Raw genomic sequence first — 17,815 nt, forward strand, 5'->3', positions numbered from 1 at the left:
GGCACAAAATTCAAAACATGTTATTCCTGCACACTGTGACAGCACAGAACACAGATCTAGAGATAAGAGGACAATGACCTTCAGCTGTACGACTAAATGAACTGCAGCCTAAAAACTGCAGCTACAGATTAATGACAGATTGACATTGGAGGAAATGAACCATTTATAAAAACATTTCCATGCATTTAATAATTCCTTATATTTATTTTTTATTTATTATTATAGCGCTTTTCTGTCAGATATTAAAGGTGGGGTAAGTAAGTTTGAGAAACCGGCTCGAGATACACTTTTTGTTATATTCCATGGAATGCTCTTAACATCCCGATAGCAATGAATATCTTTAGTGCTTTGACAATAAATAAAAAATGTAATCTGTGGAAGCCGTAATACTGTAAAAAGCACGACCAATCATTTTAGCCGGCCCGGCTAAAATAACTGGATGGCCTACCTGCCTGTCAGCCTTCCATCTGTGCACAAACTTATCTCGTGCCCTCATTGGTCATGTGCACGCTCGTGTGTGTTGGAGGAGGGGCTCTGGAAGGAAGTGGCAGATTTCTTCCGGTTGTGTATTTTCAAATTCTAGCGCACTCGAGCTGGTTTCTCTAAAATGACCCACCCCACCTTTAAGGTAATTGTCCTAGATGTAAACCTGTAGTGCCATAAAACCCAGATAATAATCATCTTTACAGCAGTGGCAGTAAACAAAGAGAAACACAACAAAGTCTTTGACTCTGGTTTCTTTGTGGAGAAGTCTGAAATATCACGGTCACTAAAACCCAATAGACCACGTCTAATTGAAGACATTTTATAATTGGAAATCATCTCGACTGACAGCTACTGACCAAATAAATCTGGAAAGCTAAACACTTGCAAAAGGCAGCAGATACACAGGAATAAATAAAGGTTTTTAAGAATAAACAGTAGAAAACCAACCTGGGACAGCGGTCTGGACAGCCTGTGACTCTTCTCATCTGGAGACCACGGGCGCAGCGTGACACTGTAACAAAAAGACACCACAGTTAACCAAAAATGTGGGGGAAGGCAATATCCCAATATACAGTTTACTGTACGAGAGAGAAATGTCAATACTCCAAGATTTGCTTCATGTGGTACAGTATTCTTTCTTTAAAATAGATGCATTATGCTACTGTGGAATTTGTGTGCAGAAAATACAAATTGAACTATTGGATTTTTAAATGACTTCTATGATGAATGTGATTAGGTACTTTAATGTGTCTATAAAAAAAATAATAAAATGACATATGCTGTGATGGAGGATTTGATCCACATTGCCAAATCCATAATGTACTACTTATAACCATAGAACTGAACCGATTAGGATATATACAAATTCCAGTAACAGTAAACTTTTTTATTTTGACAAACAATGATCCGCACAATTTAACTGACCCTCACTATGATATGGTGTTAAATGTGTTGATTAAGATGGAAAAATAATATCATTTAGCAAGGAATTCTCATTATACTACGAACAAGTTGTTTTACAAGACTGAATTACAAGCAGGGCAGGAAGCTTCATCGGTCTGGACCAGGCAAGGTATTTGAGTTTTGACTATGATCTACTAACACTTGTCTACTAACAGTCAACACACGGACACGCAGCGACAGAACAGCGCGGTGAATGTTCCACATTTGGCCTTTTGTTAAGGTGAATGCAAACTGTGGAATGTGATATCCTGTGCATATCCTTTGTTACTACAGTACAATCACATGGCTCCACTTTCTGTCTGTTATTCCCATACCTATTGACTCTGGTCCTACTGTGGAGTCAAGAGAACACTTGTTGCGACCTTTTGTCCAGATAGAAGCCTATTGAAGAAGTGAATGGACCTGTTTCTAAAAGAAAACTCCAAAAACCTCAAATGACTTTACCTTAGACCCTGTTCATGCTGAAATAACTTCATTTTAAATCAAACTTTTCTGTCCAAACTGTAATTTAGAAGTAACCAGATCACATGTTTGTAAATTCAGAGAGTGTAATCCTTTGCTTTTGTTACAGCAATAGCCGCCACAATAACAATGTAGGAGTAGACAAGCAGGTTGAGGGTTCGGTATCTGTTCAACAACTGCAAATACAGCAGTGCTTATATTTGAGTAACACTAATGGGTTTTTAAAGCAACATGTAAGCATGAGTTTCAAACTAACGCCCAGAGTGGATTCTTGATTACAGGAGGCTGGATGCATCTACCTTTAAAAAGCCTAATCAGATAAGCATCGCAGATAAATAGTGTGACTGACTTCTTTCAGATTATGCAATAAAGCACACATTTGATCTGCATGCTTGAACGTTGCACTGTGGTCACGTGAGTTACCTCTTGTTGATGGTGGGTGTCAGCCTCTTCCCGTCAGAGCTGCCAAAGGGATCTGGTGAGTAAGGTCCGGGTGACAGAGACGCCGGGCTGGAGATGGTGTACTCTTTGTAGTTCTGATTCTCATCTCTACTCACTATTACGGCCTCCTACAACACATCACAGGAATGTCATCACATTACCATCCATGTATAGAACTTGATTATTTGTACTGCAAGTAGAACTGAGAAGCCTAACAGACACCTTTGAGAATACCTTCACACACATGAATGCATACATAAATGTTGTATCTATAAACAAATCCAGAGATGTTGTACTTAGTATCAACATGTATTGCAGGTGGTGATTTGGGACTCACGTTGATCTCAATAATAAACCGAAACACATACTAAATCACTACAAAGTATCTTATTGCTTCCATATTGAGGAAGCAAAAGAAGCAGATATGTCATAAACAGATGTGCCATGCATGCATTGGTAGAAATGAAGCACATATGGAGAATACTGTTATGGACACACATTTTCAATTTGGTGTGCAGTCATGAAGACAAACTGTGGACAGATTAAAGCTCCTGTGCTGACCTGGAAGCGTCCGGTGATCTGCTCGGGGCTGATGGTACCGTTGGTCTGTCCAGAGCTGGGAGGGTCGGGTCTTGGAAGAAATAAAACCACAGAGATCAACCGACTGTCAACATTCATAATATCTGCATACCCAAAAATGATTTCCCATTTGATTAAAAGGCTGATCTCATTGCTGTTGAATTGAACAAATAATCAACTAAGGCAGTACAAACATTAAATAAATAAGCAACGTAGTCAAAACTTTTAAATTACTTTCTGGACAAGCATCTGCACTTGAAAGTACGTCATGTTTAAGAACTTTCAAGAAAAATAATCAATTTTCTAAAAAGGGTCATAAGTCTAAGGGAGCCTCATTTGAAGTACAAACAAAAACATCATTTTTGACATCCCTTTTGCTAATGTCCTGGCAGGCCTCCATCAGTATGTTCCCATTAATCCTACACAGTACAGCAGAGGAAGAGCACTGCAGACCCTGACCCCTTTAGGAAATATTCATGGATCTCGTCTTTCCATCAAGTGACTTTTGTTTTACTTTCTTAAATAGAAAACACTGTAAGCCATTCCATAATTGCTTCTGCAGGGGAAATATGGGCAGTATAAGCGCCAATGCAAACACACAGTACCCCCCCGGCTGCAGGGCTAGAGGCTGACAGGCTTTTGGTTGAGCCTGAGGTAATGAGGCACACAGGAAGGCCTGGATGCCTGTGGTAAATCACCCAGAAACACACCTCTCGTGGCCCGGGCTCCACATACGAGAGAGATGGCAAGATGACAAGAACTGATACAGAGACATTTTATCCCTGGGTAAGAGATATTTGTGGCTAGCTGAAAACACATTTCTTTGAATTATGACCTGCAGTGCACAGCTGCAAAATGCTCACCTTTGCTTAGACTTCCACTTATCACCTACATGAGACATGTTTAAGATCCATGATTAGATAACAGCTACTCTATTTCCGATGACCTCTGGTTACACATCTCCATGACAGACGAATAATTTGCTTCTGGTGAAATTGCTGACTGTGACTGTATTCCAGACTGACATACTGTAAATTAGCACGTGAAGCCCTCTACTGTTATGTGCTGTGCACAGCTGTCAACAAGGGAACCTGGAGTTAATCTGCCTGAGGCAGATTCTTCCAATGTCATGCCCAGCATTGCAAGAATACTATTCTGAGAACTGGAAATTAAAAAATGAAATATTTACTCAAGAAGATTCAAATCCAAAAGAAGCAAAAGTTACATATACTGTACTGTTTGAGGCTTTGATTCCGTTTGAAAAATGGTCAATAGAATAAGCCAAAGTTCCATTTTTCCAAGTGGCAACCTGTGATACTAAAAAATGAAGCTATCATGCAAGTGTCAACTGCAGTTCCTCAAATAGTCACCTCATACTGGCTCAGTCAATCCCTATTGAGACCAATGTTAAAATGCCCAAACATTTACATCCTGTAAAATAACAGGATCATTTTTGGTTTATCCCATAGTTAGATGTTAGACACACTGCCAAGATTTCAATAGCTGGAGACACGCACATGGAGCTTTAATATATTACAACATTTTACAGCATCTCAGGATCAAAGATTAAAGTATAGGACAGCACCGGCAGCATAGCTGTGTGGTAAAGCTATACCCATGAGTATTTACAACTACATTCAATAGAGCAACTGGATCAGAGACACGAATGGTCAACGTGACATCATCCACAAGGCATCAATGAACAATGGAGTCCAAACAAGTAGCTTCGAACAAAGGGTCGATGACAAGACAGCGATGGTGTGATTGCTTTGTTATGCAAAAATAACCCAGTTAGCAAAGTCTGGGATGAGAATGTTGTTGGCTGCACCAACAAAAAACCACTGCCTCTGTATACAGTAAAAACACGCCTCAAACATTTTGATGGTGAGCAGATGCCAGCGTCTTCCATTGTGCAACCCCGTATGTGTTATGACAGCCAGTACCCACATCGCTGCAGGTTTGATGACAATTAACTACCGAACAGATGTTGAGCTGGCAGGACTCTCACTAATCTAAGAACAAATCAGACATTACAGATGTGTGCCACTCAACTATACACCGCTTGAGAGTGTGTCTGACATCAATTCAAATCGGTATGCTTGAGGTTATTAAGACAGGAGTCTGGGTGCTGGACAGTTCACAGAGTGGGATTAATGAGATGGGAGAACTACACAGTGGCATTATCCTGGGCAAGCAAAGAGAATGGTGTTGTTTCTGGCTTGGTTGGAGACATGAGGTCAGCAGGAAAATATTCACTCACATGGACATGGAACATCCAAGGAGGAAGTATGTGAAAGCACACGTGCATGGGAGTGTGTTTGGGACACACAAAAAAGAGAGTGACGAGGGCAATTGTGACAAGACATCTGAACTTAGGGAGGACATTTAATCAAAATGCCGTCCAATGACATTCCTGGCTCAAATTAAACATTTATAAGCCAACTCAAACTCATCCAAACAAGGTCTTGGTAAATCTCAAAACAGTGTATTAAGAAGGACCAGGGAAGGGAACTCAGCTCTCATACACGCTGGCATTTCCCCTGATTATAATCACTTGTTTTTGTTTGTACAGTGTCTGCATGATAAAGCTAAAAAGTGCAAAAAATGAGGGCTTTTCATATGGGAAAGTATGCTGCAGAAGGTTGCATGGCACTGCATTGCAAGTATTTTAGGCGTATAAATCCAATGCATAACATGAAGTCATGGAAGCAGGAACATTTGTTTGTATAGCAGATTTGCACGTACCTCTCTACCACGAGCTGCAGCTGAGTCTTTGAGTTCTTGATCTTGTTCTGGGCCTCCACGTTCAGCATGTCCGCCGTGTTCTCCCCGTTGATCTCAGAGATAATGTCTCCAGGTTGCATGTCGGCCTTCTCTGCCTTGCTACCCCCGTTGACCTGTTGAAAAGGAAGAATGAGATCATGTTAGGACGTACTGGCCTCAGGTCCTGCTCTCAACATCCCACTTTATGGATGCTATGATCCATCTGACGAGCGTAGACAGCTCTGTATCTTTTGGCTGTGTGGACAATTTGTCAGCAGCTGACACTCAGCATTAACAAATGAGTGAATGAGAAAAGGTGTTGATGAGTTGCTTCACACCTCTGCCACACTCATAATCGAACCGTCGCCCTCTGTAACACATCATACTCGGAGTAAATACCAACAGACGCCACATTGTTTCACACACATGGAACGAGGCAGTGCCGGTCAGCAGCGGACAGATTCATGACACCCTCGGGGAGAAGCCATTAGTGTGTAACTACTTGATGGTTTGACTGGGCCTGACCTTTGCAGCCGGCGTCAGCGCATGTCAAAGCCAATGCTATAGCGCCACATCAGAAGGAATTCCACACTAATGGGCCGAAACATAATGTCCAAGCTACCGCTCTCAGCTTGGTCCCCGTGTCCCGGGCTCCCAAACACACAGGCTTACTAAAACAAAATGGCGAATAAATGAGGAGGTTGCAGCTGCTTAGAATTTAGAGAGAAGTATGACATTTGCCACAAACAGTGCTCTCCTCAAAGTTAAAAACAGAGCGAGGCAATAAAACAAAGAATGCCAAACAAAACAAATAAAGCGCCAATCAAAGAAGATTAAAGGCTCTTTCCTACATCTAAAAGGGAAAAAATGGATGCAAAGCGAGTGCCAGTCTACGGGCTGTTTGTCAGTTTAGCAACATAAGAGAGCAGAGGTGCCATGTCTGTGGGCCCACTCCAGAGGCAATTAGGCGTTGCTGTGGTGACCTACAGTATTGCGTGCCTTTTCTGATCAGGACACGCCTGGTTTCACATAAACTAAAAGCAGCTGGGGGTTATTTTCCAGGATTGTTCCCTGACTGAAACGCTATCTTTCAGGCTAACGAATAAAAGAGCTCATCTATGTCGTCTCTATGCCAAGTGCAAACCACTTCAGATGGTCCAATCCTGTGGCTGCTTTACCACGAGGGGGGTGTGTGTGTGTGTGTGTGTGTGTGTGTGTGTGTGTGTGTGTGTGTGTGTGGTTGGTAAGACAAGCCATTTACAAACTGGGCTTTGCAGACCAATTTCATTGATGAGGTTTCTCTCTCAGCAGGAATCCGTCACTTCAGAGAACCAGTTTGATACTTGAGACAAGCAAACATGCTGGTGTTGTTTACTGGTCAGCAGTGGGAGAAGAAAAATCAGCTCGTATTTCTGGCATAAATTGTCAAGAGGGGGGTAAACAATTCATGCTTCTGAAGTCTGGGTCTGTGTGAAGCACTGGTGCCATGCCATAGTGTGGCCATAATTCATCGTTTATGGTCTAAGGAGAAAGTCTCTCTGGAAAAAAACAGTCTGAGGTGGTGACGGTAGAACTGGGAGTCTCTGGTATGCAGAAGGTTTCCTGGTGTTGTTTACTGCGCGCCGTCTGCTTATAGTGGTAACAAATCCACTTGTTTTATTCCATCTTCCTTTCTTTTCTTTTTTTAACAGCGACTAGGAATGTACTGATGTTAATGCACTCAAGACACACAGACCCCCCCTCACCTCCCACCTCTGCTTCCACTGTAACTGTAATCAGTGGTTTCCTTCCAATGTAATCTACTTCCATTCTTTTCCAAGGGGTTTAGTAGTCAAGGAAATAGGTACGAAGCAGCCCGCGGACACAAACAAAGACAAGAAAAGAGACGTAGTGCGGAGGAAGTTGACTTTGTGAAAACACGGCCTGTAATGGCATGTTATCCAAAAACAAGAGGATATGGTTTGATAAGGTTTGACGACGTCCAGGAACAAGGCGGCCGTGTTGAATTACCTTTGATACAGTAATGGCCTTCTTGAAGTCCCTTCCTCCATATATTCTGAAGCCCCATGGCGAAGGACCAATAAGGTTCACCGTCAGCGCCATTTAGTGATCAGATTGGCACACACTCGTCAAATCCCTGGAGAGAAAAAAGAGACAGAAAGCATGAGAATGACTGTAGTATGTGGGACATAAACATATGCACCACTGAGTGTTTCCATCATGGCCAGGACGGGTGAAACAGTCTGTTAGCATTGCTTATGCTAAGCTAAGCACCTATTCGTCCCAATATGTTAAATTGTCCCGATACAAGGCTTTAAAGTGGAACAAAATAGCCTAGTTTGGATATGTCCCTAAACGAAGAACAAAGAAGCTGCATTTATATATCGTTGTTATAGTTTCTATACTTATTGACTGTACCGTTTAGTTATTTCTACATTCTTACTCTTAAAAGTATTTACTCTGAAAGATAGCTGAGTTTGCAATAATATTATATTTGAAATCAGAAACCTTATGATGTGTAAACTAATCTGCGATTCATTTCCTGCAAAATCAAACAGTGAGTATACAATAATATAAGAATAAAAGATATACCCATCAAACAATCTAGCAAGTTTTTATATTATTATTATTTAGTATCTAGTAGAGGCAGGAGTCTCACATAAATAAGGACATTGACATTGTATTTTTAAATAAGACACCTTTCATCTCCAGCAACCCTTCACTTCCACAGACCAAGTCCCCTTGACAAGAACTTTGTAACCACATCAAACAGGAATTGAAGAATCTCCAACCAAAGACACATGACTGACTAACAATACTGAAGTGTCTGCAAAGCCAAAGAGTGCATCGAGTCCAAATGCTCTTTCATGACAAGGATAAACAAACACAAATTAAAAGTCGTGCTGGCATACATTTCACCGACTGTTGTTTTTAATGTACATATTTAGTATACAGTGACGCAGTCTGATGTATGGTAAATAGTTTGGTGGACATTTGAAACTTCTGTATAAGAAGGGGGTGCATAAGAAGTCAATATATATTTAGTTCCTCTATAGTAGTTCCAATATTTATGAATGGTTGGCATTAATATATAAAGATGTTGCTTCTCACAAAGCCTGGTGTCAATCACTGGAGGCGCCATGTTTAGTGGAACCATGTGAGGAGTTTCCATTGTTCTATTCTCTGTTGTAGACAGATTTTTAAATGGCATAATGCAATATTAAGAACATCAAGCTTTCCCATAAGGGACAAATCAGTTCATTTTGAAAATCTATTGGGATTGACAGCACTGACTATCATGTCGTCTGTTAAGGAACAAGATTCTGTTACACTTATTAATTACGTACAAATCAGCTACATGAATAGATAGCCAAGTAACAGAAATTCTTTCATTCACTTGTAATCTTTAATTACCGGTGATGATTGCGCTTCCAAAAATATTGCACATTCCAGAATGATAATTGGTGTGGAGTTTGTTGTGTGCTACCGTCTGCAGCATAGATTTTCTTCAGCTGTTCGTAAAAACTTTCTGCAATGGCTCATTTGTGTGGGGGTCCAAAAATGAGGGTCCACATGAGTAAATACTTTAAATATTGAATATCCAGCTTCATGTTGATTGATGCTCACTGACACGGCAAACACCTGGCGGGTGTTTACCATTCCTACAAACAAATCACTCAATGCCAAATTCCCCTTGGTGTGAACACTGTTGGCTGAACTGCATGACAAGGTTCATAATGTGCCTATCAGCAATGTGGGTTACAAAACATGGCACTGATGGTGGCAATAAAACATCCTCAATACATCTTGAATCGTTTTGAGAGGTAATTAACTAAACTCGCTGTAAACATTAACACCTCTTATTCTATAAGTATAGTGGGAGAAAACTGGAGCAGAACACACTTTAAAGCAGGGGTGTCAAACTCAATTTCATCGAGGGCCACATCAGCATTATGGTTGCACTCAAAGGGCCGGTTGTAACTTTAAGACTTTATAAATATACATAAATAAATAATAATGTATTATATTACATGATTGCCTCTGCATTGGATTATTATCCGATAGGGTAATAACTTCATAATTAACTACGTTTGAAAGAAGAAGTCTAGGGCAAATAATTGCAAGTCTCTTCAGTGAGAATGTTACAAAATGATTTAAAAAGAAAATCCAAATTCTGAAAAAAAGTCAAAATCCCCCCCAAAAAAGTGACACTTTGAAAAAAAAGTAAAATTTTGAAGAAAAAGTCAAATTCTGAGAAAAAAAAGGCATATCTGAGATGCATTGTGGGAAATGTAGTTTATGAGCAACGTGCTTCTGTAAATCGCCATGTAACCGTATAACAAACATATTATAAGCTTTGCAAGCTCTTGTGGGGCCACATAAAATGAAGTCAAGGGCCGGATATGGCCCCCGGGCCTTGAGTTTGACACCCCTGCTTTAAAGCATTAAAGTGATGTTTTTAAACTTCAGGATTACGTGTGCTTTTAAGTGCTGGTTTGCTCAGACTTGGTTCACAGCTGCAGGTGAAGCGTGTCTGTTGCAGGATTGCATGCAGAGACAGTGGAGCGGGTGATGATGGGCTGAGTATTTACAGTTCATAAACACATCAACACCTGCACAACGCAAACACACACACGTGCCTGTGGCTCACTGTCAAAACATGCATTTATTTTAGATAAAGACATTAGAGTTACAAGTAATATATAGTTGCACACGTAGACAATTACACAAGCTCTTTTAAGTATAGCCTGCCCCTCGAAAAAAAAAAAGAGAAGTCTGCACCCGAACAATGTTAAATCATCCGTTGCCTAACCCACAACAGAAACAACGCGTCTTACTTCATCGTCAAGTAAATGCAGAACTCACACTTAATATTTGAGAGTTGCTTACAGAGACACTGGATTTGTTTTCCAGAAGACAATCTGCTTTTCATTTGAACTTTTTGGTATTAAATACATGTTCACTATCGCTATTGTTTTTTTTAAATGTCCATTCGCACTTCATAAAAAGTCAAGTCATGCAGAATTATAAAGCAGTAATTTTATTTTTCTTGCTAAAATGCAGTGTTTAGCTCATCAAATATGTACATTTCCCTCTTTTCTGTATTATATTAAACTTAAGATCTTTTGGTTTTGGAAAGACAAAACAAGATATCACCTTAGACTTTGAGAAATTAGGATGAGTCGTGCACCATTTAACCTCAACTATATCAGTTCATCGTGGATAAGATCTGATAATTCCAATTAAATCTAACTTGAAAGTTCATGCCGACTCTGCTCATCAGAAAGTGTTGACAGAAATACATATTGTGGGCAACAGTGGAATGTAAATCATAACCTTAAAACAAATAAAGTCTGTCAATGATTACAAACATTGCATAATAGAGTTATCAAAGCTTCTAAAAGATAGGAGGAGCAAAGGTACTGAACATCTTAGTCTTGCTAATAAACTGGATATCTATTTCCTCCAATCTCTCTGAACCATTTAATCAGCAGCACATTCCACGAGTGTTTGGGACAGTAGAGTAGCGATGGTTAGTCATTAACAGTCCAGGCCAATTAGCCGGGTTAGTGGGCTCACCATCATTAGGGTCTCTTAATTGCTGTTCCCTCCAGAAATAAGTGAGGTTGTGATAATGACAGGGAGCAGCCGCCCCAAAGTTTCCCAGCCTCTGGTGGTGTCAATTAGTTCCATTTGCTTCTGCAGCGGACATTATGAACCGAGCACCCTGCTAATTCCCCTGCGTAAACGTGCACTGTTCGCATCATAAAAGCCCTAATGGTGGATAATGTCGAAGTGAAAGGATGGGGGAAGTATGCGGCAGACAGCTGAGAAGAAAAGCACATGGTGGTAAAGAATAAGCGGCACACTAATGCGCTTTAAAATGGCCATTGATGAGGTTTTAAGACTGCACTGCTGCTGGCTTTAAACAAAGCGCTGAGCAGGGTGCACAGATGCACCTGAGCAGCTGCCAATACCCATTAACAAGACTAATTCTGTTCTGGTGACATCTCGCTGCCACGCCAAACTGGCAGCACAATTAAAACACCGCCAACACAATGAGAACAATTCTATCCATGTAGTTATTTCTATAGCTCGATTCAGCATCAGCCGCACAGCAGGAGGTCAGCGTGAGGCGAATGGAAACTGGGCCTATAGGCGAAGTGAAATACTCTCACTTCCGACCAACACAATGGACACGTTTACAACTAGCCTGCATTCCTACATACCAACACACAGGAGTCAGGTTGGACTAAAAGAAGCACCTTTCAAGTTCAATCAGTACGCCCATCTTGAAAAGTGACGTAGTCTAACTAAACAGCTCTGTGATAAATCGTACATCCGACATTCATTTGTGTGTGTGGGGAAAAGGTGAGTCTTCCTATGGAGGCTATAAAGGTTCTGCTGTTGAGATGTATCACAAGAGGTGCTTCTACGGATTTGTAATGCTGAGACAAGTTAGTGAATTCAATTGATAACCATTTGCCACAAAAAATAAGCCAAAGTGCCAAAACCTTTTCTGACCCTAGATGGTCAATTACATTACATGTCACTTGTTAGACACTTTTATCCAAAGTGACTTACATACTCAATACTGTGGACAATCCCCACAGGAGCAGTTTGGGGTGAAGTGTCTCAGGGACACAACGACATGCTGACTGCAGTGGGGTTTGAACCTGTGACCCCCTGATCAAAACACCAACGCTCAACCCACTGCGCCACACGCCTCCCTTACCTAAATGGTAAAGATGAACAGCTTTTCAAACCTTCTTCTCTCTTGAGATGTCATAGTAAACCCAATATGATTACGTTTTGGATAGTTGGTCAGACAAAACAAATAAGTATTAACAACTTAAGTTTAAGGAAATTGCCGTGCGAGTTAAGGCCCTAAAATGTGGTCCTTCTTACAGCATCTAACAAAGCATTCATGCCAGGTGAGAAAGGGATACTCAGGTTTTTCTCCACTGCTAACCCTAAACTAAAGAGAAGGGTTACCTGGGATCAACACATACACATATTTGATCACTATGTTTTAATAGAGAGCTTTACTAGCAAATGGCAAACTAAAGTGAATGTCCAAGAACTCAGAAACACTATTTAGGGAAGATCCTAAAGTATGAACGTCATGTAATGGCTCAAGATATTAACTATTAGCAGGTTCAGGATCAGGAATCATGTCGAACAAAGCCCCACATCTTGATGTTTACACTCTGCATTTGAAGCAACTTTGGTGTGGCAGGAACAATGAGAGGTTCAAAGAGTAAACAAGACCTTAATGAGGTCAGACTGACTTCATTTTCAGTGTCTGGGAAAATCAAAGCCTGTCGTGTGTGTGTATATATCACAGGCCTTTTGGCAGATCTATGAGAGACTGTCCCTACAAGCAAAGGAGATAGTGGAGGTATGAAAGGGAAGAACAGTCCTTTCCCAATGTTGGATTCAACGCTCATTGTTTCAACATGCAGGGGAGCCTAAAGGGTTTCTTTGTCAAACTGTTTTCAATAATACATGACGTGCTCATGGAGAAAACTAAAGGACAGAAAGGAAAACATTGTCTCAAAATCAGATAAAGTTATTAATATTTTAAGCTAAAACAAAAATGAATGATTGATATTGAATGTTTTTGATGACGCATTAAAAAGAAAAACCGTTTTCGAATAAGCATACATTGGCATACGTGTAGCAGAACTTTCTGTCACATAAATACACATGTTGCTATGTGTTTGCTGCATATATTAAGAGTTTAACTGCAGCAGTATTGCAGCTATTTTAATTTGTGTTTGACTAGAGATGAGGTAAGCCTCGGTGTGTCTCCATTACAATCAGAGGTGGTGAACCTGAGTGTCGTTTAGGGTGAGACTCACAGACACACAACAACACCTAACTGATGTGCAGTACTCAATTGAGTATGTTTACTTGACATAACAACCCATAACATGCGCTAACGGGTAGTTACGGCAGAATGAGTGAAACCTGCTAACACGAGTCTGAAACTGTCTCTGCAATTCACTGGAGCATGGCAACAATGATAATGACTCGCACACGAGAGTAATTAACTTTAATCGGCATGTCACCAAAACAGTGATGGCAACCATTGGTCATGTTGACAGTTATTATTAAAAAGTGAAAAAAATTGATTAGAGAAACCATTATAGTCATTATGTTTATCAAAGCGAATCCTCAGAATTAACGCCTCATTCATTCCAAGGAATTCAACATTTGGAAAAACACAAAGCTACCACATGTTCTGCGGTGGAAATCAAATATTCATTCAAACTAAACAGCATAAAATAAACGTTGTATTGCTGACTAAACCTCTGTATATGGAAAAAAAAAGGTCTGGCAGCCAAACCTGGCCACCTACATCAATTCTCTCACCTTCTTTCTGAATCACTTGAGACTGTTTTTCCTTCCCCTTTTGGACTCTGGGCAGAAAATCACAGAACTGAAATGAACAAGCACTGGCTCAAGCTACATGCTAATACTAAAAGACAGGCTAATGAACATAGCAGATGCAATACATCCCAGTGAATAATTTGGATGTACTGCTTTGATTCGGCACACTCGCTCAGATGAACCTCTGTGGCTGCGGGGGAATATTCCTCGTATGAATCACGCGTGTGGACGTACACCAGATTGAACTTTCCACAGTCCTTCGTCAGTGATGCGGTTTGATGTTGATTCTACCCTGTGTGTCACACAAGTAGGTATTTACCTGGACACACACCCTCTGAATTAAGAGGAAAGGAATGCAATAGCAAGCCTCTCCCTGGACTGAAAAGAGTGAAATAACATTCTGGGCATTCTCCAAATCACACCCATTTGGTCAGATTTAGCAGTCACTAGGGAGATGAGAAAACATTAAACAACATGTCAAAAAGGGTGTTGTTTAAGTTTCTGTATATTGATAATACATGTGTCATCAAAGTAATTACACACCTGTATTTTCTGTTGGATAGCCTACTCCCTTTTCAGTGGGAAAGCTGTTAAGGGTGCACCCTCCTGACACATAAGCTTATCTTCTTCAGGTCTAAAAGACAAATTCTAAGATTACCCATCATCCCTTTTAAAACTTTGCAGCACTGCTACAGTGGACTAGATTGTGTCCCCGGTGAAGTATGCTTGATAACAGGACAAGGACACTGTGGTAGTGTCTCCACTTATCTGCCTCTGCATCATCATCATCATCGGGAGATCATGTTACTGCTGTTCACACTCAACAGGCTGCACACACTGCTGCTCCGCAATCAGGCCGTTTCACCACATCCTCTGCATGCGCCATTAGCCCCTCCTCACAAAGACACACCAACCACTTTGTTCTTCACATGCACACTCTCAAAAAACACTGTTGCAACTGTGCACGTTACTGCATCCAGAGGCATGTGTCATGCTTGCGGAGAAACATCCTCTACCCTACAAACTGTTTTTTTCCATATTTAATGTAATATGAAAGTTGCACAGTCAGAAACCTGCCTCAGCTTAAACTGAAAACCACGCGCCAAAAGAAACCCTACTTTCATCACATAATAATGACTTCCTGCATAACCATAAACGTGTTTATCTCAGAGGAAAGCTGTCTGTTAGGGGCCTGAATGAAAAGCACAACACCACAGTAGTAATTATCAAAACTAAAAAAGAAGACTTAAAAAAAAAAGAAAACCTCAACCGGATAGTAAAACAAACATATTCTTTCCTTGAGTTACAGTAGAAGGTAACGAGTTTTCTTGAAAAGCCACCGCGTTGCTCTTTCCAAAATCACAGTGGTCTGTTTTCGGTTTCTAGATGGCTTCAGCCCTGTCCTATCTGAGTAACAGCACTCGCTGACAAAGAGAAGCCACTAGGGAACAAACACTATAACGTGAGAGTGTGTCAAAGTGAGGCACAAAAAACCAGTGGGGAAGCTTCAAAAACTTTGGAAATATGAGGTTTCTGGACTATACATGAACTCTGTGAAACAACACAAGTGAATGTCCCACCTGCTGAGCTCACAGGCCAGGTCTATTTATCTCTGAACATTGATTAAGTGAACTTTAGGAACAGCCATGTCTAGATTTTTTTTTAAAGTGAAGGGAGTGAGGGAATTACAGTGCTGAACTGGAACTACAGTGGACCATAACCCTCAAAAGTCAATTTTAAGAGGGGGGAGAGAAGATAACAGCTTACAGTTCTGAACTAATGTGACTTTAAGATTCCTGAGGTTGCACCTGGTCCAGCCCTTCCACAAATCACCCTGACTGACTGCTTAATGTGCCAGAGAAATAACCTTCTGCTCTCCTGAATACAGCATTGGCAGGGTGGAAGGTCTACAGAAGGTGCTGGAAAGTAGCCCTCTGTGTGGGCTAGTAAAGTGTTTTCAGTCAGTTATAATGACTTTCCACTCATCATCTTTAGGCAAAACAGCTCATATGTGGGTAGTTCACATTTTAACTGCGCATACTTGGCATCAATCATCATTTAGAAGCTTCAATGCATTCTGAGGTTCCCACACTTTATGAACGGAATAATGAGGACAATCAAAGTATAATAAATCCCAATACTGCTATAAAAACAACAGCAAGGGAACATACGGTACAAAGTTAAATGTGATGTGAAATTATGCTTTTAGACATAAAAAGTGCAAAAAACAAACAAAAGTGTTTAAAACTACTGACGTTTTTGATAAAGGAGCAATGCACATCCAATTCATTTTTTTAAGTAAGCGACGACTCTTTAAGGAGTTTTAGACACTTTAACTCACACTACAGTACTTACCAAGGTAAGAAGAGTGATTTAAGGCGACTTCTCCACCTGTTAAATTGCGTCGCTCCTCGTCAAAACAGTAAACACAGATCCAGCTGAGAGTAGTTCACCTCAGATTAGAAAAATGCTTCCAAAATGCGACCAAGCAGAAAGCAGCTTTATAAGTTTCCTCCGTGACTGTAGGAGCTCTGGAGCAGTGATGAGGCGCCTGTAGTCCCTTGTGTCTTTTGTTTCAGATGTTAAGGTTGTGGCACCCATGGACACTACCTGTAGCTGCGCGCGCAGTGCTATCACTGGGATGAGCCATGTGCTGTTACCAAAATAAAAGGTCTGACACAGGCAGCAGGACTGGGCGGGTCGCATCACAGAGAAGAGAAGAGAGGAGGGTGCAGCATTGATAATTGAGCCATTTATCATGAAAACACTGAGGCTGCGTTTAGTGTGTGCGCGCCATCTGCTGACCGCGCGAAGCAGAGCAGCACGTGCTCACAGCGGACGTCACGTCAATTAGTTAATGACGTAGTTCACCTGTCTGTCCTACCAGCTTGTTAATTAAAGGTAATCTCTTTCACCTGGCGTCACTGGTTAAACATTATAATTGATGCCCTGCACATTCCCTCATACTTTATACTTTTAAGCACAATGCTCCTACCTTACAAACACAGCTCTGTCATTTTATATAAATAGGGCACATTTTCAGAGTAACTTTTTGTAAACATTTGATCAGATTTATCCTTTTAATTTAAATTGTATAATAGTTTTTTAAAACGTTTTTGTAGTTCTATATTTGCTTCTTCTGTATAACTGAATCCCTCCTACTGTGTTTATTTATGAACCATGACACACCAAAGCAAATTCCTTGCAAGCGGCAATACACCTGATTCTGATTCTGATACTAGCTTGTATTAATTAACTCACTCTCCCCCCTGCAATGTAACACTTCCATTTCTGCCATCTGTTTTATGTCTTGTCCTTATATGTTTCTTTGTTGAGCGACCTTGGGTTGATGAAAGGCGCTATGTAGGAGCCATTTCCTTAGTTTATATTATTTTATCTTTTTAGAGGCTACATAGCCTGAGATTCTGTGGTGTATATTATGTATTATTTAATTTGAGTGCGTTACTCCTGCAGATCGAGGTGCTGCAGCCTACTGGTGTGGCTGACTGAAGCAAACAGTTAGACCTTGCTGGTTGGGAGCGTCACAGCTTGGTTCTTTATTGTGCCTTTAATATTGAAGTATCAGTTTATATGAGAAATAGTTTGTTTAAAAACATTTATTTATTTTTGTCTTTTTTGGAATAAACTATCTCACTTTTGAATCGCATCTGGACATTTCTATATTTATATGTATATAAATTAAAGTTATTATTAGTATTATTAT

The 17,815-nt window shown here is 40.5% G+C and overlaps 1 protein-coding gene across 2 annotated transcripts in view; it reads right to left on the minus strand.

The window, feature by feature from the left end:
• The window catches only part of pdlim2 (PDZ and LIM domain 2 (mystique)), a 38,840-nt gene extending 21,934 nt beyond the window's left edge, over positions 1-16,906 (minus strand). The window contains exons 1-6 of one of the 2 annotated variants that reach the window (XM_079686383.1): positions 16,447-16,906; positions 7,705-7,831; positions 5,677-5,828; positions 2,914-2,983; positions 2,335-2,480; positions 934-997 (exon numbers count right to left, since the gene is read on the minus strand). In XM_079686383.1, coding sequence (XP_079542509.1) covers positions 934-997; positions 2,335-2,480; positions 2,914-2,983; positions 5,677-5,828; positions 7,705-7,797 — 525 coding nt within the window. In that variant the 5' untranslated portion in view covers positions 7,798-7,831; positions 16,447-16,906. Of the gene's footprint in view, positions 1-933; positions 998-2,334; positions 2,481-2,913; positions 2,984-5,676; positions 5,829-7,704; positions 7,832-14,073; positions 14,206-16,446 lie in introns of those variants that run through there. The other variant, XM_079686384.1, reaches the window with a different exon arrangement.
• Positions 16,907-17,815: the final 909 nt, after the last annotated feature.

The sequence above is a fragment of the Notothenia rossii genome (assembly GCF_949606895.1).
Source record: "Notothenia rossii genome assembly, chromosome: 6".
In the NCBI taxonomy this organism is placed as follows: domain Eukaryota; kingdom Metazoa; phylum Chordata; class Actinopteri; order Perciformes; family Nototheniidae; genus Notothenia; species Notothenia rossii.